Source organism: Littorina saxatilis, linkage group LG12 (assembly GCF_037325665.1).
Source record: "Littorina saxatilis isolate snail1 linkage group LG12, US_GU_Lsax_2.0, whole genome shotgun sequence".
NCBI lineage: Eukaryota > Metazoa > Mollusca > Gastropoda > Littorinimorpha > Littorinidae > Littorina > Littorina saxatilis.
This window is the reverse complement of record NC_090256.1, coordinates 29,180,260-29,205,326: the sequence shown is the minus strand read 5'-3', so window position 1 is coordinate 29,205,326 and position 25,067 is coordinate 29,180,260. Positions and strand designations below refer to the sequence as shown.

At 42.8% G+C, this 25,067-nt stretch overlaps 1 protein-coding gene across 3 annotated transcripts in view; it reads right to left on the bottom strand.

Moving 5' to 3' along the window:
* The window catches only part of LOC138981684 (uncharacterized), a 166,071-nt gene that overhangs the window by 3,723 nt on the left and 137,281 nt on the right, over window positions 1-25,067 (bottom strand). Inside the window, exons 4-5 of one of the 3 annotated variants that reach the window (XR_011460690.1) lie at window positions 2,159-6,589; window positions 878-2,125 (exon numbers count right to left, since the gene is read on the bottom strand). The exons of 1 other annotated variant lie outside the window; for it this stretch is intronic. Coding sequence is in view for 1 of the 2 variants with exons in the window: in XM_070354685.1 (XP_070210786.1) it covers window positions 4,920-6,589 (1,670 nt within the window). In the remaining variant the exon portion in view is untranslated. Of the gene's footprint in view, window positions 1-877; window positions 6,590-25,067 lie in introns of those variants that run through there. One more of the 3 variants, XM_070354685.1, reaches the window with a different exon arrangement.

Sequence of the window (25,067 nt, the reverse complement as noted above, 5' to 3'; positions counted from 1 at the left end):
ACAGCAAATGACCTAGCAAGACAAGAAAAGAATGGCTGATGATTATCTCAATGGTTGTTAGAGTTGAGCAAAACCTCCCGGGTGGAAAGGTAGCTTTCGCAGTACGGAATATAGCCCCTGACTTCCCTTTTCCTGCTCGCACGAATTAGTGTTTTCTTTCCTGTATGTGTGTGTATGTGTTACCTTTTATCTATGTGGGTTACGCGTTTCCTTTCCTGTGTGTGTGTGTGTGTGTGTGTGTGTGTGTGTCGGTGCGTGTGAAGATCCGTGCACGAGAGAGAGAGAGAGAGAGAGAGAGAGAGAGAGAGAGAGAGAGAGAGAGAGAGAATGTCGTTCACAGCCACACATTTTTTTTTTAACAAGATCCAGGGTTGAAGCAAACGCTAGTTTATTTCACACAATGTAACTGCATGTCAAAAAACTTGTACTGAAAAGGAGGGGGAAAATCCGCAACAACTAAGAACAATAGCAAAAAACTAAAAACACAAGAGCTACATGAAATACGCAATCCGGATCGTTGTCGCCTATATGCCTACGTTTAGTGTGTGTGTGTGTGTGTGTGTGTGTGCGTGCGTGCGTGTGTGCCGCGTGCGTGCGTGCGTGCGTGTGTGTGTGTGCGTGCGTGTGTGCGTGCGTGCCGCGTGCGTGCGTGTGTGCGTGTGAGTGAGTGTTTGTGAAAATGGGTGCACAGTAATTGTAGAAAACTAAAGTAGTTCTTATTTCACGCATAACACAACTGTTTGAAAACATTCTACTTCACGCTCATGCATATCAAGGGTCTACTATTTCTGTAGCCATTCATCACTACGGCCTTGCGGTGTATGAAACAATGACTTGACAGCAAGTACCACGAGGGCGCACATCTCAACAACACATCTTGATTTTAAGCCTGTACAACAGGCATTTATTCGAATTGATAAAATACACTGAATATGATGAATATAAAAACATAAATAAAAGCCACCTTCTACCTCAAAATATGTTCACATGCCGATACAAGCTTTTGATTACAAAACGACATGCATGCTATTTACAGGAGAATACATGTATTTTTGTGGTAAGGGAAACGCGCGAATAAGTCAAGATCTATGGAGATCATGGCTGTTAAAATAAGGTCCTTGCGAGGCACGCAAATCTGGCAATATATCATTTTCTCTGGTGACAATTTTGAAAATCACTGAAATGATTTTCTCTCTCATTTAAACGATCGACTTTTCATTGCAAGCAACAAGTCTGTTGACATGCGCATTCAACAGAAGGGCAAAAGTGGATAATGTTAAAGGCACACGTCTTCTAGTGCAATCAGTTTGGCCGACCGTCTCAGATCAGGCCCGGCTTTTACATGGGAGAAAAGTACCCCTCCAATTGGACACACACCAAAAATCAAAACCCTGACTGCTTGCTTTGGGGAGTTGGATTTTTTTAAATGAATTAATTTGTTAAAAACCCACTACATAGTGTCTTTTAAGAAATGTAATTAAATACTACAAATTCCGTGTGTACCCACAGGGCACCCAGGCTGTTGGTGTTTGGTGTGTGATGCAGTGGAGGGATGCTCTCGTCATATGTAAACGCCTGGCCACATCTGAGACGGTGAGCCGAGCTGTTTACACGAAGGGAATATGTGATAGTTTAAAACGATAGTTCACACGGTGATTGACACAAGAGATCCCGTGGGACCGGCTCCATGTGCCGGGACTGCTTTCCATTAAGTTACCCCACCCATTTCACTGTTTTCAAATGCCTCAAATGTCAATAGTTTTGAAAGAGTAGGCCGAGAACAAAACAGAGAATAAGATCAAAGCTGAATCGGTCTCGCATAACCCCATGGGTTCTCGAGACAAGCAAACAAACAACAACAAACAAACAAACAAACAAACAAACAAACAGACGAACAAAAAAACCCACATATTTACACGAGAAGGAGTGTTTCTTCTAATACTCTTTGGGACAGGTCTGCACTTGATTTCAAACATCCAATCACAAGATACTTGATCTCACACACCCAATCACTAGATACTTGATCTCACACACCCAATCACTAGATACTTCATCTCACACACCCAGCCACAATATACTTGATCTCACACACCTATTATAACTGTAGATACTTGATCTCACACACCTATTATAACTGTAGATACTTGATCTCACACACCCAGCCACAAGATACTTGATCTCACACACACAATCACAGGATACTTGATCTCACACACCCAGCCACAAGATACTTGATCTCACACATCCAGTCACAAGATACTTGATCTCACACGCCCAGTCACAAGATACTTGATCTCAAACACCCAGCCACAAGATAGAGGGCCCCAAAGGGGGGGTATCATCACGATCACGGGAAGGGAAATTTTAGCTTTCACGATCACAGTTACCTTGATTTTTGTCAATGATCACCGCAGTCAATGATGAAAACATATCACGATCACGATCACGATCACGAGACTTGATTTTTTTGTCATCACGGATCACGGGCAAAGTCCCATCACGATCACAGAAATGGAAATTTCGGCAATCACGGTCACAGAAAGGTCAAAAAACGCCAATCACGATCACGATTTTTGTGGCCCTCAAGATACTTGAACTCAACCAGTCACAAAATACTTGATCTCAAACTCCCAGACACAAGTGACTTAATCTCAACCAGACACAAGTGACTTAATCTCAACCAAACACAAGATACTCGATCCTCTAACACACAAGACACTTGACTTCAAATAACCAGTTATAAGATGCAAGATCTAAAACGTAAAATTTGAAGATGCTAGACCAAGAAAATAAAATTGTTAAATATCGTAGCAACAAGCTTACCTAGAAATACCACAAGCAAACAAAGTATTTACAGTCTGATATTTACAGTATTGACATCTGACCAAGCCAAACTCAGAAATTATTCCAGGGTAACCTGTTAAGATATAGAGAATACTACATGGCTTGCTGTGTCGTACCAGATTTACAAGAGTTTTGTTTTTTTAATATTGAACTGCGAGCGAAAGCGAGCTGTTCACTATTTGAAAAAGCAACGAGTGTAAATCTGGTACGACACAGCAAGCCATGTAGTATTCTGTTTATCCTACATACTTTACTTACGTGTATTTTACTGAAAATGTCTTGCAGTCGAGGCAGCTAAATTGAAGACGCTTGTTTTGGAACCTCGATCTCTTCTAAAGCCTCGTGCAATCTATTACGTCAAAGCAAAGAAACGTCACACTGAAAGTGTGGCGTGACGTGTTAGTTCTAAAGATTCATCGAGGGTAATTAGCGAGCGCAATTTTTGTTTCTATAATGACGTTTGTCTCGGTGACTTTGGCATCATAAGCTGTGGAAACACAGGTCCCTGCCAGACTTGCTTGACATGACCTCATTTACATGATATACACACGTGTGATTTGAACGATTATTATCTCACGGGTGTCTCTCTCACGTATGTAGGATAAACAACATTAACAGCTATCGTGTTTTCAGCGTAGCAATAGGGCCCGATATTTAGACGAGACAAGTATAATGCCGACGAGTCGCATTATACTTGTTCGAGTCTAAATATCGGACCCTATTGCTTCGATGAAAACACAATAGCGTTTATATAGCTATTCTGACATTAAATTCTGTGTTAAAATCATGTGTTTTACACGTAATGTATGTCATGTACATAAAGCAACAACAAAAACACACACAAAGCAAATGGCATCGTCTGTCGACTAGTCACAAAAACAAACCTGGCGAGGTATGCATGTACTTTATACACGTGGAAGAAACCGGAACCATGCGTCTTTGTTATTGCCAATATGCTTTTGGATATTGGCAAAAATGGCCGACTTCCGTAGCATTATGCTTTGATGATCGGAAAAGGGATGTGTGAGACCATCCAATCACAGCCCCCGAATTCCCCCACGTGTCAATCAGAATAGCTATATACAACTATCCTCCAAGCTAACGCACGATACAAATATTTTTGCTGTTGATATTATTGTCAAAATACGTGTTCTATGTGTTGGTCAACGAACAAACCAAAGCATGATTCAATTAAGGAAGGTTGAATCAGATTTTGTCTGATTAGGCCAAAAAAAATAATAGGTGTGGTTAAGGTAACATAGCCAAAAAAAATAGGGTAGGAAGGTAGGCAATCACTTTTTTTTTTTTTTAACTTTTTTTTTCTAATGTGTACAAATTAAACCTACTTGACAGGGAAATAAGTGTGCGACTCGGGCGCTTTCGCTTTCATTGCGTTTTCTGCACTCGTTTACTTGTTATTTTTGGTATTTTTTTGACAAATGTAATAAAAAGTTATAGGGTCGGCCCAAAAAAATAGGGTAGGTCGGGTTACCGTAACCACACCTATTTTTTTTTTTAGGCCTTAACCATCAAGGCAGTGCATCATTTGTAGCGCTCAAGCGAAGCAACAGGCAACAAACAGAAAACCCACCAATCAATCGTCAGAAGAAATTAATCCGACAATTCATCAACAGAAAAATTAGATAGAATTATTCGTTCAAGTAGGCCTACTACCATAAATTGTGACAGTTCCAATGAAACATAAAACATTTGTTTATGTTTAGTATTTATTTTACAGAATGTTTGACAAAATCAAAGCGAATTTCAGAAACCATGAAACAGGCAACGTGTATGCAATGCCGAATGCAGAATAAAAATAAAAATTCATCAGTAAGATTTACGACGTTTCCGAATCAAAGCAGAAGTTCAAAACATCGCCTCACAATAAACACAATAAAGACGTTTACGAAGAAGCCAGTGGGAAGGGGACATTATGCACAAGTGCGCGTGTACGTTTTTGGGTGAGTGTGTGAGAGCGTGTACGTTTGCGCGCATGCACACTTCATGCTCCCTCCAACCACCTTCCCCAGACACATACACGTCAACCAGATACAAAAGTACCCCACTTTACTATACTAATAACAGTATGTCTGTCGCAGTGACATGGCATCTTTTGCATCCACGCCATGCGTGGTGACGACGTGTTGCGCGAAGAGTTCGCTGCGAAAGAAGCCCTCCTTGCACAACGAGCACTTGAAGAAGTAACTCTGCGTGCAGTGGTTCCAGTGACTCTTCATGCGGAGCTCTTCGTTGAAACACCTGCCGCACTTGCTGCACGTCACGCCCGTGCCAGTCGCTTCTTCATCGTTGTCATCTTCTTCGCCGTTGTCGCCGGCCTCGACCTCACCTTCTTCCTCGTCGTCGTCTTTGTCCTCGGTTCTAGAAGTGCGGCCACAGTGTACTTTGTGGGTTTTGAGAGCCTTTGGATAAATGAAGCGCTTGCCACAGTTGCGGCATATTTCGTTGTCCTCAGTGTCGTCCATTTCGTCCTCGTCGTCGTCTTCGTTGTCTTGGTCCTCGGTTCTAGAAGTGCGGCCACAGTGTACTTTGTGAGTTTCAAGAGCCTTTGAATAAATGAATCGCTTGCCACAGTTGCGGCATATCTCGTTGTCCTTCTCCTTGTCTCCTCGGCACCTCTGTCTGTGTTTCTCCAGTGATCCAATGTACAAGTAACGCTTTCCGCATTTGTCACAAGGGTGACTTGGTAGTCCTCTTGTCTTCTTGATTGCTGATCCTTCGGTGTCTTCCCCGCTGGTCTTACTGCTCCCACTCTCAGCAAGACTTGTGTGTCGGAGATCACCTGTATCTGATTCTCTTGCAGCAACACGTGTTTGGCTTTCTTCTTGTCCCGGAGATGACTGGAGGGTTCTCCTTCTAGCTCGCCTCTTCGCTCGAGCTGACAGGATGGCGGCCCTGGTGCGCTGTTGGCTGTGGGGGCGTGGAGACCGGACAGAAAGACCTCCACGTACTGCCACGGATGTCCCGGGGGTCTGGCTAGCATTCTCGCCTCTTGACATTCCTGCTGTGTGGTCTCCGTAGTTTCCGACCAGCACAGAACGTAGAATGCTTACTCCTCTCCCCCTTTGAGATGAAGCAGCCCCTTGATGCTTTCTTGGCCTTCCTGGACCCTTTCTTTTGAACTTCCCGTCTGCTGACCTTTGCCGTGTAAACCCAGGGAAAACAGTCGAAGAAGAGCTTGCCTGTGGTGTACCATCCCTGTGAACTACATGCCTTGTTCCAAAGTGACTCACGAGTGAGGATGACTTTCTGGGTCTACCGGCACCTCTACGTCCTGATGCTGCCCTGAAGACACCTTCCTTTTGCTGGGACAAGGACAAGAGATACGACACGTCGTATTTGTAATCGACGGTATCGGACACTGGGTCAGGTATTACTGCTCGGCCTTCGAATCCTGTTGCATGTGGCTGGGGGGTGGAAAATGCAGAGGACTGCTGCTGGTAAGCGAAGTTGTCAGAATCTATACCGTAGGTAGGATCGTCATGCTGTGCATTAGAGAGCGTGTGCAAAGTTGGTGCCCTCGAATAAACAACAGGAGAGTTGTGGATCGAGGCGTCAATGAGAGACCCGTCAGGAATAGAGTCTACGTCGGAGACGTAAAACTCGATGTCCTTTGGCGACTCGTGTCCCTGCTGCTGCTGCGTGGCAGCTAGGGTTGTTGTGACGTAGAAACACACCTCGGGGTCATCTGTTGACGTCACCATCACTGCTTGCACGTCATCGTCATCTACAAGTACAGAACAAAAACAGAAAAGAAACTGTAAAACATATACATATGGAGGGCCACAGGCTAAAGAGCCTTGTGTCTCATGCACATGTGAAATATGACGTAAAGGTGTAACCTAGCAACAAGCAGCAAAACGAATATAAACAACCGATCATAAGAAAGGAGATTCTGTGGAGAGGAAAGATCTTTGTGACTCCTGTTTTACCTTGTTTTTTTAAGTTGAGGACTCGGTCAGCGCAGGGAATTGCTAGTTCACCACCGTCAAGCTTTTGTTTATTTCATAAATCACCGTTGAAAGAAGCCATCAAAAATGTGCTTTCTGTAAACATGCCATCACATGTAAAACCTCTGAACAGGCCGTTATTAAATGTTTGAACACTTTTAACACCAGAAACAACGAAACAATACAGTAGAAAGCCTTCGTCAGCTCCAAACCACTGCAGTGAGCGTTTATGCTTTTCTTCACATGACAACACATTTGCACGTCAGTTCTTCACATGATGATTGTGTGAGGTTTGGTGTGACGTCAGCTGATCCCTTCGGTAGAACCTCTTGCCACACACACTGCACTGCAAGTCGTACACGCCGTCACACTGCTTCTTGTGACGCAACAGTCCCGTGTCGTAACTGTAGCTTTTACCGCACTTGTCGCAACGATAACGCGTGACAGTTGGCAGACGTGGTGACGTCATGTCTCCAGTGGCGTCATAATGGGAAGAAGGAATGGTACGGATTGGCCGAGAAAGATACATTGTTGGCATGGGCATGTTTATGTTGAATCCACCTGAAAAAGTCAGAGGAATTAATTGAAAACTCTCTCTTGTATTTCTGTACATCGCGCCCAGATTTGATGCGGGATTTCAGAAAATTAAAGTACTGCTCAAATGTCATGCACATTTTAACATTGAAACATATTTCATATTTGGGGTTCAAACGCAAGACTTAACTCCCCACTTGGTAAAGCTGGACCTTCCAGACCGCACGCGTCTTGACCTATTTTTATTCAGAAAAGCTTGACTTTCAAGAAAGTGCGCTTCTTGGCCTAAATTCACACAGAAAAGCCGGGCCTTCAAGAAAGTCTGCCTCTTGACCTCAATCTACGAAAACAAGAAGGAGCTTCCAGGACTTTTCGGTCAAACTCCGCCCAGAAAAGCTGGGCCTTCCAACCAGAACCCTTCTTAACCTTCTTTACCTCGACCAAATCTGGACAAAGAGAGTTTGCTTCTCGGCCAAAATTCACCCAGTAAAGCTGGACCTTGCAGAAGGCATGTTTCTCTGCCAGAAAAAAAACCCAAGACCTTCCACAAACTAAGGACAATTGGACCCTGCAAAAAGTATGCTTCTGGGCCTAACTCATCCAGACCAATCAAGACTACATCAAGCAAAGCGGAGCCTTCCAGAATGTATGCGTCTCTATCTGACCGCACACAAGAAAGTGGGATCTTCCAGAAAGAAAGCTGCTTTTTTTTTTAACTCACTCTTCCAAGACATGTACATACACATTATGTTTGTTCCAATAAACAATCGACTTTGACTCTTCCAAGAAAATCTGTATCTTCCAGAAAGTATGCTTTTTGCCCTTACTCTAATTGCTAGACGTCCCGGATAAAATGCTTCTTGGCTTGATGTCATCAAGAAAAGCTGCACATTCCAGAAAGTATGCTTTCAGACCTTATTCGTCCATACAAAGCCAGAAGACTGAGAAGTATGCCTTGTGAACTGATTCCACCAAGGAAACGTGGGCCCGTTGGAAAGTATTTTATTTAGACTGACCTCAATTAAGACATTCTCTATTTTTTAAACATTTTGAGCTGACTTCGCTCAGAATGAACCAAAGATCTGATGTCCGACAACAGTAAGGAATTCTACTTCTGCACTTTTATACTGACGCCTCTGAATATTTCCAAGTGAATGCAACGTTAAAATAATGTCTGCAATAGGTGAACAAGTTGTAAAACCAAAATCAGAACATGAACTGAATTGTCAATTAAAACCACAAACGTGTGTTGCCATACAGGTATGTTTATATTTTTAAGTGTATGCTTTGTACATTAACATTATTTGTTCATTTATTTGGAGAGGGTGTGTGTGTGTGTGGTGTGTGTGTGTGTGTGTGTGCGCCGGAGGGCGTGTTTGTGTGTGTGTGTGTGTGTATGAGGGTGTGTGTGTGAGTGTGTGTGTGTGTGTTTGTGTGTGTATTTGCTTTGTTTGTTTGCTTAACGCCCAGCCGACCACGAAGGGCCATATCAGGGCGGTGCTGCTGTGAAATATAACGTGCGCCACACACAAGACAGAAGTCGCAGCACAGGCTTCATGTCTCTCCCAGTCACATTATTCTGACACCGGACCAACCAGTCCTAGCACTAACCCCGTAATGCCAGACGCCAGGCGGAGCAGCCACTAGATTGCCAATTTTAAAGTCTTAGGTATGACCCGGCCGGGGTTCGAACCCACGACCTCCCAATCACGGGGCGGACGCCTTACCACTAGGCCACCGTGCCGGTTTGTGTGTGTATGAGGGTGAGTGTGTGTGTGTGTGTGTGTGTGTGTGTGTGTGTGTGTGCGTGCGTGTGTCTATGTCTGTGCGTGTATGTGTGTGTGTGTTTGAGAGAGAGAGAGAGAGAGAGAGAGAGAGAGAGAGAGAGAGAGAGAGAGAGAGAGAGAGAGAGAGAGAGAGAGAGAGAGAGAGAGAGAGATAGGCAGACAGACAGAATGTGTGCTTGTTTGTCGACTCAACGAATTAATGAATTCCAGACAACAAAATCAATGTTCAAATCAAATATATATCGAAAGAGAGACAGAGACAGATAGAGAGATAGACAGACGGGGACAACGTGTTCTAGTGTGTCGATTCAACGAACTAATAAGTTCCATACAACAACAACAATGCTCAAATCAAACACATATCTCAGGAACGTTTATTCAAATATCTCCATCAAACAAACAATGATAGAAAAGGCATCAATTGACAATGATGATTAGAACGTAAATACTATTTAGTTTAACTATGATAAAATGATAACTACGAATTAAAAATTGTAATTCACGTGAATGAAATCATTAAAAAAAAAACACCACACACAATAGAACACCATCACCACTTCTACCACCAACAAGACTAATGAAAATAAACAGGGCAAGTAAAATACCAAACAAAGACAGACAGACTCTCTCTCTCTCTCTCTCTCTCTCTCTCTCTCTCTCTCTCTCTCTCTCTCTCTCTCTCTCTCTCTCTCTCTCTCTCTCTCTCTCTTTCTCAACAGGAAACAGAGAAGATTGTACTTGTTCTGCTCACGTGAAGTAATGAAATAAATTGAATGATTAAAATAACAACAACAAAAATCAAATCAAATCAAAAGAGTTAAAAAGTAAAGAACAAAAACAACTGAAACTCCAGTACCTTGTCACAGTTTTAAATCGGGTTAACATTTCAATAAGAAATCTTGCTGAATGTTCAGTTCAAACATTTTTACAAAGACAACTGCCCTTAATTTGTATTAGCTGAAGTTATGCACACCTACAGTGACACTTCTCAGTTCGTATACGATAGCTTTCAATAGGACTAAATTATTTGAAATTTAAGGCTAGCTGATGCTCTATTGCTGTTAATTTTGTTCTCAACACAGAAGACTTTTTCCTGTGACACAGTCCTTTACTTCTTCAGCTTTAGATCTGACGTCACTCCTGACGCAGAAGGACCGAGACTTTGAGAGGTGACATCATCGTGGCGGCCGAGCAGCCTGTGACGCGGTGGCTCCATGATGTGGTGATGCGACGCCAGGTGGTCCTTGTACAGGTCACGACGGTGGAACTGCTTGCTGCAGAACTGACACTTGTGACTAGGGGACCCCTCACATTTGCGGCGGTGCCGGATCATGCTCCGACTGTACGAGAACACCTTGCCGCAGTTTCTGCACTCGTGACGACCAGCGGAAGCTAGGGGAACGGCGGGTGGTGCGCCACGAAAAGGCGGGTTGGGACCAGAGGCGAAGTGGGGATACTGTAAGTGGGGTCCTCCGGTGAGTTCTGCACGAAGCGATGCCGGGAACGTGTGGAGCAAGTCGGGAGTCATGTAAGACGAGACTGCACGACAGAAGAGAAAAATGTCACCTTAAGTCACGTTTCTGTCAATGGGCCTACGAACAGTGATCCTAGTTTTTGTGTTTATCACATACACATACAGTCGCCACTAGACTTATAAAGGGCAGTGTGCAGATTTATACTAACGAAAAGAAAGTCATGTCTCCACAGGGCCAGAAGCTTCCAGAACACAAAGTCAATCATTCCTCCAACCTAACGTCTGACGTCATGGCAACGCTTCATCTATGACGCAGAGGGGTCGTGACGTTATGAAGTGACGTCATCTTGACAAGCTCCCAGCGGACCCGACCTATCCTCCGAAAACCATACAGGCTGCAGCCTGTGACGCGGTGGCTCCGTGACGTGGTGGTGTGACGCCAGGTGTTCTCTGTACAGGTCACGGCGGTGGAACTGCTTGCTGCAGAACTGACACCTGTGACTGGGAGACCCCTCACATTTGCGGCGGTGGCGGACCATGCTGTGGCCGTAGGAAAATACCTTGCCGCAGCTTCTGCACACGTAGCGCCTGCCCGAACTCCCACGAGCGGCGGGTCCTTCATCACGATTAGACACGCTGGAACCTGAGTCTGCTCGGCCAGGGAACCTTGGTGGCGTGGGAACACGTTTGGTTGAGTGGGGAGGCGGGGGTAGCTGAAGTGCAGTGTTGCCAAAGGCTGGGGGCTTGAAGTGTGGTCGCCCGAAGAGAACTGTGCGAAGCGATGCCGCTGTGAGCGCGGGGAGCAAGTCGGGTTTCATGTCACACCGCACTGCACGAAAGAATATAACATTTAACATTTTGTGAGTTTACTTTTTCGTTTTCTTTCGTTTCCTTCTTTTCTTCTGCTTTAAAGACAATCTGGCTATTATTATTAAGGAATCTGTTTACAGCAACTTCGATACAACCCCTCCCACATCTACCCCAACTTCATCAACGTTTAGTAGGTGGAGATCTCTCTCTCCCTCTCTCTCTCTCTCTCTCTCTCTCTCTTTCTCTCTCTCTCTCTCTCTCTCTCTCTCTCTCTCTCTCTCTCTCTCTCTCTCTCTCTCTCTCCCCCTCTGCTTCAGACCTGCACATGCCTAAAGCAATTGCGGTTCTGATGTAACCCAGGGCAAATACATTGACCAAAAGACTTCATTGTGCCAAATCAGTGTATTTACCAATCTTATAAAATATGTTCTCCTTTGCAGTCAAAGACAAATACGTTGCTCCAAAGGTTCCAAACCTGTACCCGCTCAAAGCAGCTACGGTCTCAACACGAATGTGTTTTACCAAATACATCCACCAAGAAATGTGTTATACCAAATACATTTACCAAGAAAGTTACAATCCAAAACCTAAAAGTGTGTCTTGGTACGGAGTTCCAAAAGACGACAAATCTTCCCCAGCTTGAAGCAGATCTGCAATCTATACAATATTTCTGCCGTATATCCGTAAAGTACATGTGTGTCACGTTTCAGGACAAACATAGGTTGACGAAAACACTTCTAGCCTGCATTAGCCCAAAGCCACTGCGGTCTTAACGTGACCAACTGAGCAGATCAAGAAAACTACTTCGATCGAAAGACTTCAACCATGTTCCAGCCCAAAACGGCTTCGATCAAAAGACTTCAACCATGTTCCAGCCCAAAACGACTTCGATCAAAAGACTTCAAACATGTTCTAGCCCAAAACGGCTTCGATCAAAAGACTTCAACCATGTTCCAGCCCAAAACGGCTTCGATCAAAAGACTTCAACCATGTTCCAGCCCAAAACGGCTTCGATCAAAAGACTTCAAACATGTTCCAGCCCAAAACGGCTTCGATCAAAAGACTTCAACCATGTTCCAGCCCAAAACGGCTTCGATCAAAAGACTTCAACCATGTTCCAGCCCAAAACGGCTTCGATCAAAAGACTTCAACCATGTTCCAGCCCAAAACGGCTTCGATCAAAAGACTTCAAACATGTTCCAGCCCAAAACGGCTTCGATCAAAAGACTTCAAACATGTTCCAGCCCAAAACGGCTTCGATCAAAAGACTTCAACCATGTTCCAGCCCAAAACGGCTTCGATCAAAAGACTTCAACCATGTTCCAGCCCAAAAATACCTCGATCAAAATATTTCTAACCTGTCCCGGCCCCATTATATTTTGGTCAACCTTGGTCCAACCAAAAACCTATTTTGATCAAATGACTTCAAACTTGTCCCGGTCGGAAACTATACTTCGATCAAAGAATTCAAACACTTTTGAGCCCAAAAGTACTTCCACAAAAAGACACCAATCATGTTCGATCTAGCCCAAATTGGTGGTTAAAAGTCGCGTCTCAAGAAAGATTCAGACACCAAACAATAAACAAAGGTAAACCAGAACGTTTTCAGTACGCCCTGATACAAAGCAGTTACATCGACTTGAACCTCAGCGTATGTCTCACTACACTGGCCAAAAGAGTTGGAATCTGCACTCAGCAAACTTTGGCTGTCAGGTCACCAACGCGTACCACAGAGCAGCAGGGAGTGCATGGAGCTATCAAATCATGTTATGATTGTGAGAATTGTAACACTTTTATGAAGATACGTAGCTAGGTAAATATGTGCCCTTCTGCAGTACGTTCTCGTAACAAGAGTTAGAGAGAGAGAGAGAGAGAGAGAGAGAGAGAGAGAGAGAGAGAGAGAGAGAGAGAGAGAGAGAGAGAGAGAGAGAGAGAGAGACACACACACAAACACAGATACAGAAAGAGAGAGAGAGAAATAGCGAGAGAGAAATAGCGAGAGAGAGAGAGAGAGAGAGAGAGAGAGAGAGAGAGAGAGAGAGAGAGAGAGAGAGAGAGAGAGAGAGAGAGAGAGAGAGAGAGAGAGAGAGAGAGAGAGAGGAACCTGCTTAATGAAAAAATGTAAAACATCATGAATATTACAAATAAATATAGCCCTCTCAACCCCCCCCCCCCCCCCCCCCCCCCAAACAAAAAGGAAAGAAAGAAAGAAGAAACAAAAGAAGAAGAAAACAAGAACAACGAGCAGACTGTGACTAACCTATCGACAAACACGTCATCTCAGGGTCATTGTCCTGGGGTGATCTTAACCCTGCATCCCTTCTTGACCCTCGTCCTCCCTCTCTGGCTCTGGCATGACGTCATAAGGGTTAGTGACGTCGGGGGACCGCCTCGTCCTGTAAACAGGAGGCGGCACAACAACGTGCTTGACGTGCAGATGCGTATTGTAGTGATCCCTCCGATAAAACTTCTGCCCGCAAAACTCGCAGCTGAGGTGGTAGGTGCCTTCACACTGACGGCGATGACGACTCATGCTGTGTACGTAGGGGAAAGTTTTCCCGCAGTTGCGACACGGGTACGATTTTCTGTTGCTCGGTAGGTGTAGAAGGGGAGCTGAAGCGAAGGCTGATATGATGGGCTGCTTAGATGCTAGGAGTCGAAGCGATCCCGCGGGGCGAGAGGGTCTGCTGGTTGAGGGAGGGTGACTACTCCCAAATTGTGCTGACAGATAAAGAAACATATTGTAAAATGAAACTTGAAAGAGGACGATGGAAGCAGAGAAGACAGGCAGGATTGCACATGCACATGAATTAGCACAATGTCAAAAGAGAACTATGGTTGCCTGTGTGCCTGAGGAGTTGAGTGAGAACAGACATTACGAGTGAACCTGAATGAGAGATCAAACTTCAGAATAACAGACAGCGTAATGCTTCACTGAAGTGTTATACCATTTCTTTCAACTGAAAGGGCAATGCCCAGACTACATAGTTACGTACTCCATGTTGACCAACCTTTAGATTAGGGTTAGGGTTAACCCTAGATTCTAATGACTGTTGCCAGCAAGGTTCCTCTCATTTGGGATGCTGGCTGCAAATGACACGCTGAGTGTTAAAGTGACACTAGCAACTCAATAGTTACAGTATTTGGATTGTTTATCTCGTTTTGTTTTGTTGCTTGGTGAGGAATAAGGTGTGAAGGCTGAAATATGCATATAATCCTAGTAGCCGGTATTATATGCTGAACGTTTGCTGTGCCCTTGTTAGCTGTGAAAAAACACACACACAAACACACACACACACACACACACACACACACACACACACACAGACACACACACACACACACAGAGTGTCACTCGTTCGACCAACCCTTTATTCAAGTATGAACACAAGCACACAAAACCGAATAAAACTAAAATACAGGGTATATGGTTCTCCGAGCAACAAAAAGCACGCGATCTATTGATGAAACAAAAACGTTGTGCAACGTTCAAATCTGTTTCGCAGAACAACGAAGCACAACCTTCTTTACAAAATAAATCCCAATTGAGGAACAAAGCAGCTGCTTCTCCCCGCCTTGAAAATGAACTTTTCCACAGCTCTGAGGTCAATATCTATGCTTGTTTTGTGTAACCATGTTGTACGTTTCCTCCTGGGAAAAATGACGCAATGCACAGTACATATGTGCGCAATTATGCAATGCTATTGCAGCTAAACTGAGAAGGCAAAGCGCAGAAAAAGATTGGACAGAGATGTAACCCACGTACGTGTAAAGTCATACACCGGAAAGCAATTAGCCCTTCATGACAGAAATTGGGCTTCGTTTTGTACAATTTAAAACAAAAAAGAGAATCATAACCAAATGAGGCTTATTAACCGCTTAAGACAAAATATCTCAGGAACGAAGCGCTCTAAATATAGACAGAGCCATACGCAGAACCAGTATCTTGGTACCTGAGAGAATACGAAGCATTGAAATGAATAAACGTCTATTATCCTCTTGAACAAGTCGGATAATGCCCATATAACTAACGTCGAAGTAAACTTACACCTTTCAGCTTTGAAACTATGCCCCACATCGGTTTAAAGGTAAATCTACGACTGTCGGTATCAAAAGTACTGCGATCACGAAGAAACAAACACGAATCACAAGGATCAGTGTTTTCATATACAAAATAAGCAACAAGAATCACCTGGCCAATCGAGAAGGACATAAAAGACGAAGTTTATGGAAAAGAATACAACAACAAAATGAAATTGGAACGCATCTCATCACTCCAATGTACAGAGCATCCGCGCCCGCCATGAATACTGTGTTAGACGCACGGGATGGAAAGCTACAGGAACACAAACAATCAAAACCCCGATTTGAAAAAATAAACCAACTATTCAGAAGACAATAAACAGGATCGTCAAACGAGGTCCAAACTGTATGAATCAAAACAAGAAAAAAAGTCTTTAAAATCATCTTGAAAACGTTTGATTTGGAACTGTTGAGTAGTCATTTTTTCTTCATAACTTCCAATCTTTTTTGGTTGCTGAAAAGTCCCATGGGCCACCCAAACGCGTGTGAAAGCTCTAGTGTTTGATGACGTGCATGTTGAACTTGTCACGACGGTTGAACCCTTGCCCGCACACGGGACACTGCAGATGGAACTTGCCCTCGCACTTGCGTCTGTGTCGCACCATGTTGTAGGCATAGGTGAAGGTCTTGCCGCAGTTGCGACACTGTAGACTGCCACCAGACGTCTCACGGGGGCCTCGTGGCGGTGTCAGCCCTGACTGGTGAAGGTAGCTCCTCAAACCCGACGAGACAATCTCTCTTCGGTGCCAATGACCGGAAACAACTGCCAAGCAGAAAACACTTTTTTTCATTTAACTGCTGAGCGATGTTACAAAGTTGGTTGAAAAAATGAGTTAGTATCACTCTCACGAGTATTAACAAAGAAGCAAACCAACAAATATGGCCAAAAAACAACAACAACAAAAACACCCTACCTGACTTTTGACCTACCGACTCATTTCATCTCTGAGTTGAATCATTTCGCAAGCTTGGCTACCCTCCAAAAGAACCAGCTGCAGGAGAACTGACTTATGAGATTTATGTTTGCAAGTAGAAACCGAAAAGATCCACTGGGAAGCTGGAAATCGTCGACCAGAGTTTCAAACGTTATATTGATATACCTACGCATCAATCCGTTCCTACTGGCCTCTATGACAAATATTTTCAAGGAAATAAAGCCAGGTCCAGCAAGCCGTGAAACAGACTGCAAGCACCCAACGCCGGTCCAGTGCAGAAAAAGAAATCATCCATAAGATTCACACCACGCTAGGAAATGACCAACATGATCCAAGTCACATTCGCGCAGTAACCTGGACCTCTACGTAGTAACACATTGATCACTAGTGGAGGGTGGCCGTAAGCAAATGGTGTGTGTGTGTGTGTGTGTGTGTGTGTGTGTGTGTGTGTGTGTGTGTGTGTGTGTGTGTGTGTGTGAGCTTCTAAACGTTTCAAAACACATGGCCTAATAGTTATCGAGAGAGAGAGATAGAGAGAGAGACAGAGAGAGAGACAGAGAGACAGATAGACAGACAGAGACAGAGAGGCAGAGAGAAAAAAAGAAGGGCATCTGCAGTCGCAGCAGAAACAACTACAAGCATAGGTGATATGCCCCCTCTAACCACATCAGGGCCGGACCAAATGAGTTGTAAGGGGGGGAGGTTCCTCCTTTTTTTGGGAGGAAAATCAGCGAAGTGGCGAAGCCACAAGCGCGCGCCTGCTTTGCAGGCGCGGGAACTAGGGGGGTCTGGGGGCATGCTCCCCCGGAAAATTTTTGAAAAACGGTTAAAATCTGTGCAATCTGGTGCATTCTGGGCCTTGTTTTGAGGGTTAAGAGCAGCATTGTTTTGGTGCTAAAACTAGTAAAAAAAACAAACACTCAAAGCCAGGTACATGCTTTTTCCAGGGGTGGGGTTCCGGAACCCCTGGAACCCCCCCCTGGGTCCGGCCCTGCACATTTCAATCACAATGCCATACACACATCCAGACATCAAACTAAACCACTCTACTAACATTGGCCTCCTTTCTAAGTAGTAAACTCTCCCAGACATCCTCTACTCCGGTGGCGGCTGCTGCTGGAGCAGGTTGCCTGGCTGAACCACGTGTGTTGCAACATGGCGGTTGTAATGATCACGTCGGTTGAACCCTTTACCGCAGTAAGAACACTTCAAGTGGAAGTTGCCCTCGCACTTGCGCCTGTGTCGGATCATGTTCTTGGAGTAGTTGAACATCTTGCCACAGTTCCGACACTCCAGGTTCCCTGCCTGTCTGCGCCACATTGGAAACCAAGCTGTCGGCAACTCGGGGACATCTGACGACATTGATGGAGCTGTCCGTATCAATGACGTTGATAATGGCGGGAACGGGAAGCTCTGCATGTCGTCGGATTCTCTCTTCATTGTCACTGTGGGATAGAAAACAACGTGACGTCATAGACACGGCCTCTGATTTTTGTTCTTGGGTAGACAGACATCCAGGAAGGAATCCGATACAGGAACGTTCCCAAATCAAAAATCTTTCTGTCTACAATAAACGTTCCAATAGCTTACTTTCCTTCTGTTTTGTTTCTATATATCCATAACACTGGCTTTATAGGAAGCGTGATATGACAGTATCAGAGGGCTCAGAATCTTAAAGTAACGACAACAACGAAATTAAATGTTTTGCTGCTATTCTACCGGTTATGCCTGTATGAAGAAACAATACCATACATATTCATTCGTCACAAAGTCTCCACACTAAAATCGGTAGGCTCGGAACAAAAACATCAGCAGACAAGGTACAGCAACATTGCACTGACCCGTAACAAGACCTAGCACTGGGAAGGCTGCAATAGTCTGAGCTACAGAACCGAACACTGAGCAAACGCATGTTTCACAAATTCGTAAGAGTGATACAATACAATATGAGAACAGAACAATGCGTTGGACATAAACCAGGTCATTTGTCTTAAGAAGCAACAGCATTCTTTCATCGCAGAAACGGCCCAAGACAAAACAACGAACGTCAACCATTTAAGAGTATATACTACTTATGTAGGTAGAATGAATAAATCGTAGTGCCTTCATACCGAAGTACGGTATTTCTTTTCCCACACCGTGAACCTTTCTACAAGATTTTCGAGGCCGAGAAAGAGCCATTTTCATCGTTCATTTTAGATATCGCCTACTCAATCTGAATGCATTATACATTTGTGGTTTTGTTGTCTTTTTCACATTTCCACTGGGTCGAACAAACTGTAAAGGCCTTGGAAAAACGACTTAATTTTTCTTCAAAACCTTGCTTCATTTAACCCATTCGTTCACTTACCAAACAGTTGAGTTACAGAAGATCTTAGAATTCTACGCCAGCCATAATAATATATTCCTTCTAATGGAATCGATTGTGTTCAGATCATCACTGATCCCGGCTTAACACGGGATAATGGCATTTTCAACAAAATGACATACCAAAATTATAAAAACTGGCTGCAGAATGGTAATGTGGTGTTCAACTCTGGTAGTTTGTTTGTTCAAATCTACCCCTCCCACCGAAACAAAATCCCACACTGAACAGAATGTAGCCACGCCGCTGATTTGTGGTATGTGTCCGAGACAAAGGATACACTTACTTTATGTGAAAGTCTGAACAGATCTGTGGCGGTGAACATGATCGTGTATGTGAGAAGGACTGGATGTTCCATTGAATGACAGACTGGCTTGAGGTGTGGAACCGCTTGCCATGACAAGAATACAAGGTTTAAATCTTTCAAGTACATGTATATGAAAAAATTAATGTGTTAACTGAGCACTGCTGTGCTTCTTTCAGAGAGAGAGAGAGAGAGAGAGAGAGAGAGAGAGAGAGAGAGAGAAAGAGAGAGAGAGAGAAAGAGAGAGAAAGAGAGAGAAAGAGAGAGAGAGAGAGAGTAATCCATAATTACATGTCAAAGGATTTGCACTCGCAAGCGTTCACACACACACACACACACACACACACACACACACACACACACACACACACACACACACACGCGCGCACAGAGAGAGAAAGAGAGAGAGAGAGAGAGAAAGAGAGAGAGAGAGAGAGAGAGAGAGAGAGAGAGAGAGAGAGAGAGAGAGAGAGAGTCAGAGAGAGGAGGTATTACACACCGATACGACCGAACTAAGGTATCAATAAATTACTGTTGTGCAGCGGGTTGAAAGAATACCCTATGCCTCGGAGATATACCTTCACTCGGTCTCAACGACGTCACGTGACATGTTATGGTGGAAGAGAATGCTGTCGCTTATTTTCCACCCTCAGTTCGGTAAGACTGAAACGATGCTCAGTCACGGAAAGAACTATCCAAACTTGCAAGCACAGCCGCGGTTGTCCTGTAAGTTCCCGATCCATGTTAAACCCTCATCCTCAAAAGGAAAATAAGCGACAGCATTCTCTTCCACCATATAACATGTCACGTGACGTCGTTGAGACCGAGTGAAGGTATATCTCCGAGGTATAGGGTATTCTTTCAACCCGCTGCACAACAGTAATTTAACGTTACCTTAGTTCGGTCGTACCGGTGTGCAATGGGTGGAGAGAGGGGGAAGAAGAGAGAAAGAGAGAGAGAGAGAGGGAAGAAGAGAGAGAGAGGGAAGAAGAGAGAGAGAGAGAGAGAGAGAGAGAGAGAGTAATCCATAATTACATGTCAAAGGATTTGCACTCGCAAGCGTTCACACACACACACACACACACCAACACACACACACACACACGCGCGCGCGCGCACAGAGAGAGAAAGAGAGAGAGGGGGAAAGAGAGAGAGAGAGAAAGAGAGAGAGAAAGAGAGAGAGAGAGAAAGAGAGAGAGAGAGAGAGAGAGAGAGAGAGAGTAAACTGGATATGTTGGAACAAAACGTTTAATATAGGTAAAATCCGATACTCAAGGAGCATCGAGCAACACTGACACTTCAAGTTCACACATGTCAACTTGACAGTTAACAAAAGGACACGTGTACGAGGCACATCACAAATATATTCCATGTCTGCCATCAGCCACAACTGTCGACAACATTATGCTGATCTCCTTTACAACCTCACATATACGCATCTAAAATAAGTATTAAGCGAATATTCTAAAATTTCAAAGCAAAGTATCAAACAAAAATTAATTGCATCTTTCATGATGAATAAAACAAATTATGAAGCATTTAAAGCAGATTGAAAGGGCTGTCTGTGGGTGTGCAAGATCTGACAACGTAAAACAATACATAAAAAAATACCAGAAAGTTAGACACGAAATGAATACATTAAAATCCTCATGTGAAGCAGTCTTGACACAAACAGTGAGAAGTCTGACGTCCGAATAAGCATACCCCTTGACAAAGAAGCCAAGAGAAAATCGGTGTAATTAAAGAACAAAAATTTATGAAAAAGCCACGTTCAAAGAAATTCAAACTGCAACAACCATGGTTAAGTGCAATTTGCAAAGAGAAAGGAAAAATATTTGTACGTGCGAAAAACAAAGCAAGACGCTTTAAAAATGTGTTCAATGAACATGAAAAAAAGAGTGCTTTTAAAGAATACAAAAAGACAATAAAAAAGGAATGCAAGTTGTATCATAATGAGTTCGTTAAAACTTTGAGAAAGTTAAGAAGCACTGACCCGAAAGCATACTGGAATCTTCTAAATAAAAAAAAAATAAAAAATTCCAAAACTAACTATCCAACTTGTTCGGAGTTTTTCGAACATTTCACTTAACTACAAGAGTGCGATGAAAATGAAATGGATGATAGTGATGAACCTTTAAATAAAGCAAGTAATGAATTTCTTAATGCGCCTTTTACAAAGGAGGAAGTTATCAAATGTATAGACAAGCTGAAAAACAATAAGGCATGCGGTCAGGATAAGATGATTAATGAGTATTTAAAAGCGTCATATGATCGAATGATTGATATTTATGTATTGTTATTTAATGTTGTTTTGCAGTCAGGAAAGGTTCCAACACAATGGGCTGTAGGTGAAATTATTCCATTGTGCAAAAATAAAGGCTCCCAAGCTGACCCCACAAATTATAGAGGAATTACTATACTCAGTTGCTTCGGAAAACTTTTCAGTGCAATTTTAAATGCTAGGTTATCAAACTTTTTGGAGAGTAATAATAAATTAGGTCAAGAACAAACAGGTTTCCGCACAGGTTTTTTAACACTAGACCATGTTTTTACTTTGCATTGTATATTAAACATTTTTCTCAACAAAAAGAAGCGACTGTTTTGTGCATTTGTAGACTATGAAAAAGCGTTTGATAAAGTCCGCCGTGCATTTTTATGGGAGAAATTAGTAGTTCTGATGTTAATGGGAAGTTTTTAAAAACTGTAAGAAATTTGTACGAAAATGCCAAGTCTTGCGTTAAAGTTAATGGTGAGTGTTCTGGATATTTTCCCAGTTTGTGTGGAGTTAGACAAGGGGAAAACTTGTCACCGCTGTTTTTTGCTCTATTTTTAAATGATCTAAAGCCTTTTCTGTTGGAAAACAGTAATGGTTTACAATCTATGTCAAGAGAGGCTATTGTGGTTGGAATGGATGATACTGATGTAAATGCTTTGTTTCAAATGTTTTTATTACTGTATGCGGATGATACTGTGATCTGCTCAGAGTCTGAAAAAAACCTGCAAGAATGTTTAAACAAAATGCACGAATACTGTAAAAATGGCGTCTAAATATTAATGTAAACAAAACGAAAGTTATAGTTTTTTCCAGAGGTAAAATTAGAAATAAACCATTGTTTACGTATAATGGCAATTTAATCGAAGTAGTGTTTGATGTAATGTACTTGGGCCTTAAGATTAATTATAATAATACATTTTCAGTCGCACAGAAGAATCTATGTGATCGTGCCTCAAGGGCAATGTTTGTTCTCTTGCGTACTTGTAGACAATTGTCACTGCCTGTGGACATACAAGTTGACCTGTTCGATGAAATGATTGCTCCAATTTTACTCTACGGATGTGAAGTATGGGGTTTTGGTTCCTGTGAACTTGCTACTAAACTTCAATTGCGTTTTTATAAAATTGTTTTCAAACTAAAAAAATCAACTCCAAATGCTATGATATTTGGTGAACTTGTAAGATAGCCACTAGATGTTAATATGAAATGTAGAATGCTTTGCTATTGGTATAAACTGATTAGTCCTATTCATAAAAATAAATTTTCAAGTATTGTGTATTGCTTTACTTATAAATTGTATATCAAGAAGATGATTGAATCTAACTATTTATGTTTTATTGAAAAAACCTTAAATGAAATTGGTCTCTCTGGCCTTTGGACTTTTCAAGAAAATGTTCAATACTCAAGCGCATGGTTTAAAAAGAAAGTAAAAAGAAGCTTGTATGACCAGTATATCCATAAATGGTTTACAGAAATTGGAACAAAAAATATGTTTTGGAATTATCGAATGTTTAAAGATATTTTTGCATGTGAAGACTATGTCACACACCTGCCATATCAACAATGTGTTTCAATGATGAAATTAAGAACATTAAACAACAATTTGCCTGTACAGAAAGAACGTTATCTTAACATCCCGATGTCAGAAAGAACCTGCACCAAATGTGTATCACAAGACATAGGTGATGAATTCCATTATTTATTTGTCTGTGATTTTTTCAAAGAAGAAAGAGCTGAGTTGTTACCACCTTACTATTGGAAAAAACCTAATGCACTTAAATTTAAAAATTTGTTTGCTACTAAGAAAAAGATATTGCTAAAGAATATTTTGGACTTTATTAATAGAATTTGAAACAGTTTTTCATAATTTTTTATTTTTATTTTTTATTTTTTATTTCTTATATTAGCATATATCATGATTGTATTGATTGTATTTATTGTTCAAAATGCCCCCATGGGTTATGGACTAATAAAACTTGAACTTGGAAAGGGTAATATCAAACACATAGAGATAATTATGATCACAATTGTGAACTTGACACATTTTCAACTTCTCAATTCACTCCTTACACAAACTTGTTATGTGGTATAATTTCAACATCCTATGCTGCGCACTGGTACTTATCAATTTTGTACGAAAACACAGACACACACGAAGTAAAAGTGCCGTTCCATGCACAAACTGAAAATAGTGGCAGAGGCAGCTCACACCTAGCTCATACCTAATGAACATGCACGGGAGCACAGATGAAGAAGAATACCCAATGAACAGAAGATAAGAAAAGTGTATGAACGTGATTTTTCTTTAACATGTTCAAATTTTTCTTTAACATGTTCAAAGAAATCTCTTCATTCAACATGAGAGTCTGCTGTTAACTCTGTCCTCAAGTGGCAGGCCTGGTTCTACTGTAAGCACCATCCTTCCAGTGCCATCTCTCTCCCCCCAAAAGAAAAGAACAAACAACAACAACTAAAATGGATAATCATAAGGCTCCATCATTCAACTACATCTCCGATATGACGTCAACCTTCAGTAGCGTCAGATTCTCTGGAGAGACAACTGATGTCAGGATTCGCCATGAAGACAAACAGAAAAGTAATTACAAGAATAGATAATCATTAGACTCCTTTACTCAACTACGTCTCCGACATGACGTCAACCCTCAGTGGCGTCAGTTTTGCTGGAGAGACAACTGACGTCAGGATTTGTCATCAAGCTGTCGACCTCCCCCTCCAACGTCATACGAGGCCTGGTAACGTCTGACAGGCCGTGCCGGGAGGCCAAGTGGTAGGCGTACTTGTCGCGGCGAGCGAAGGTCTTGCCGCACAGCTGACACTGCAGGTGACACTTGCCCTCGCACTGACGGCGGTGACGCAGCATGTTGGAGGTCACGGAGAAGGTCTTGCCGCAGTTACGGCACGTCAAACTGCCGCCGGAACAGTCGCGACGGATGCCGTAACTCTGGGCCGACAAGACGTTAGGGTCAACGTCATCTGTTGATACGCTGCCACCATGGCCGCTGCCGTCATCGCTGTAGACGAGATCATCAGGGATTGGGGCAAGGAAGCTTGCGGGGATGCTCCTGGTCCATGAATCTCTCTTCGCTTTCCTTTTACCTAGCAACGCCGGAAAAACGAAACAGAACTTTGATTCTGATGCTGTGCAAAAGGAGTGTTAGCTAGACGAGCATGTTCTCTTCGCAAAGAAAAACAAACAAACACAAAAAAGCACCTTAGTTCTAAATTTTGATGCGCCAAGTCAGATCAATAAATATATATATGCAAAATAATAGGGTACAGCTTATAATCTGTTCGCCTATTTTCATTTCATTTCAGATCAGATTCATGAGAAAACTGACAACAGACAGTATTTAGAAAGTCACCAAAAAGGAGGCTTTCCCATCTGCTACCCTGCTGCCAAGATTCAGGGAGAATAAGATCGATGCTGAACCGGTCTAGCATGACCTCTCAAGAAAAGAAACAACAGTAAAACTCATTTCCACATGACCGAGCTTCCCAAGCTCCCAAGGATTACAGGTAAACATCCTTCTAGTGTCAGCCATCACCACCACTGATTCATGAAGGCTTTGGAATGGGCACATGACAGTAATCACGGGAAGGGATGTACCTCCAAGCAATTCTCATCATGAAACCGCAATAGGGATGGAATAATAGAAAGGTACATAAT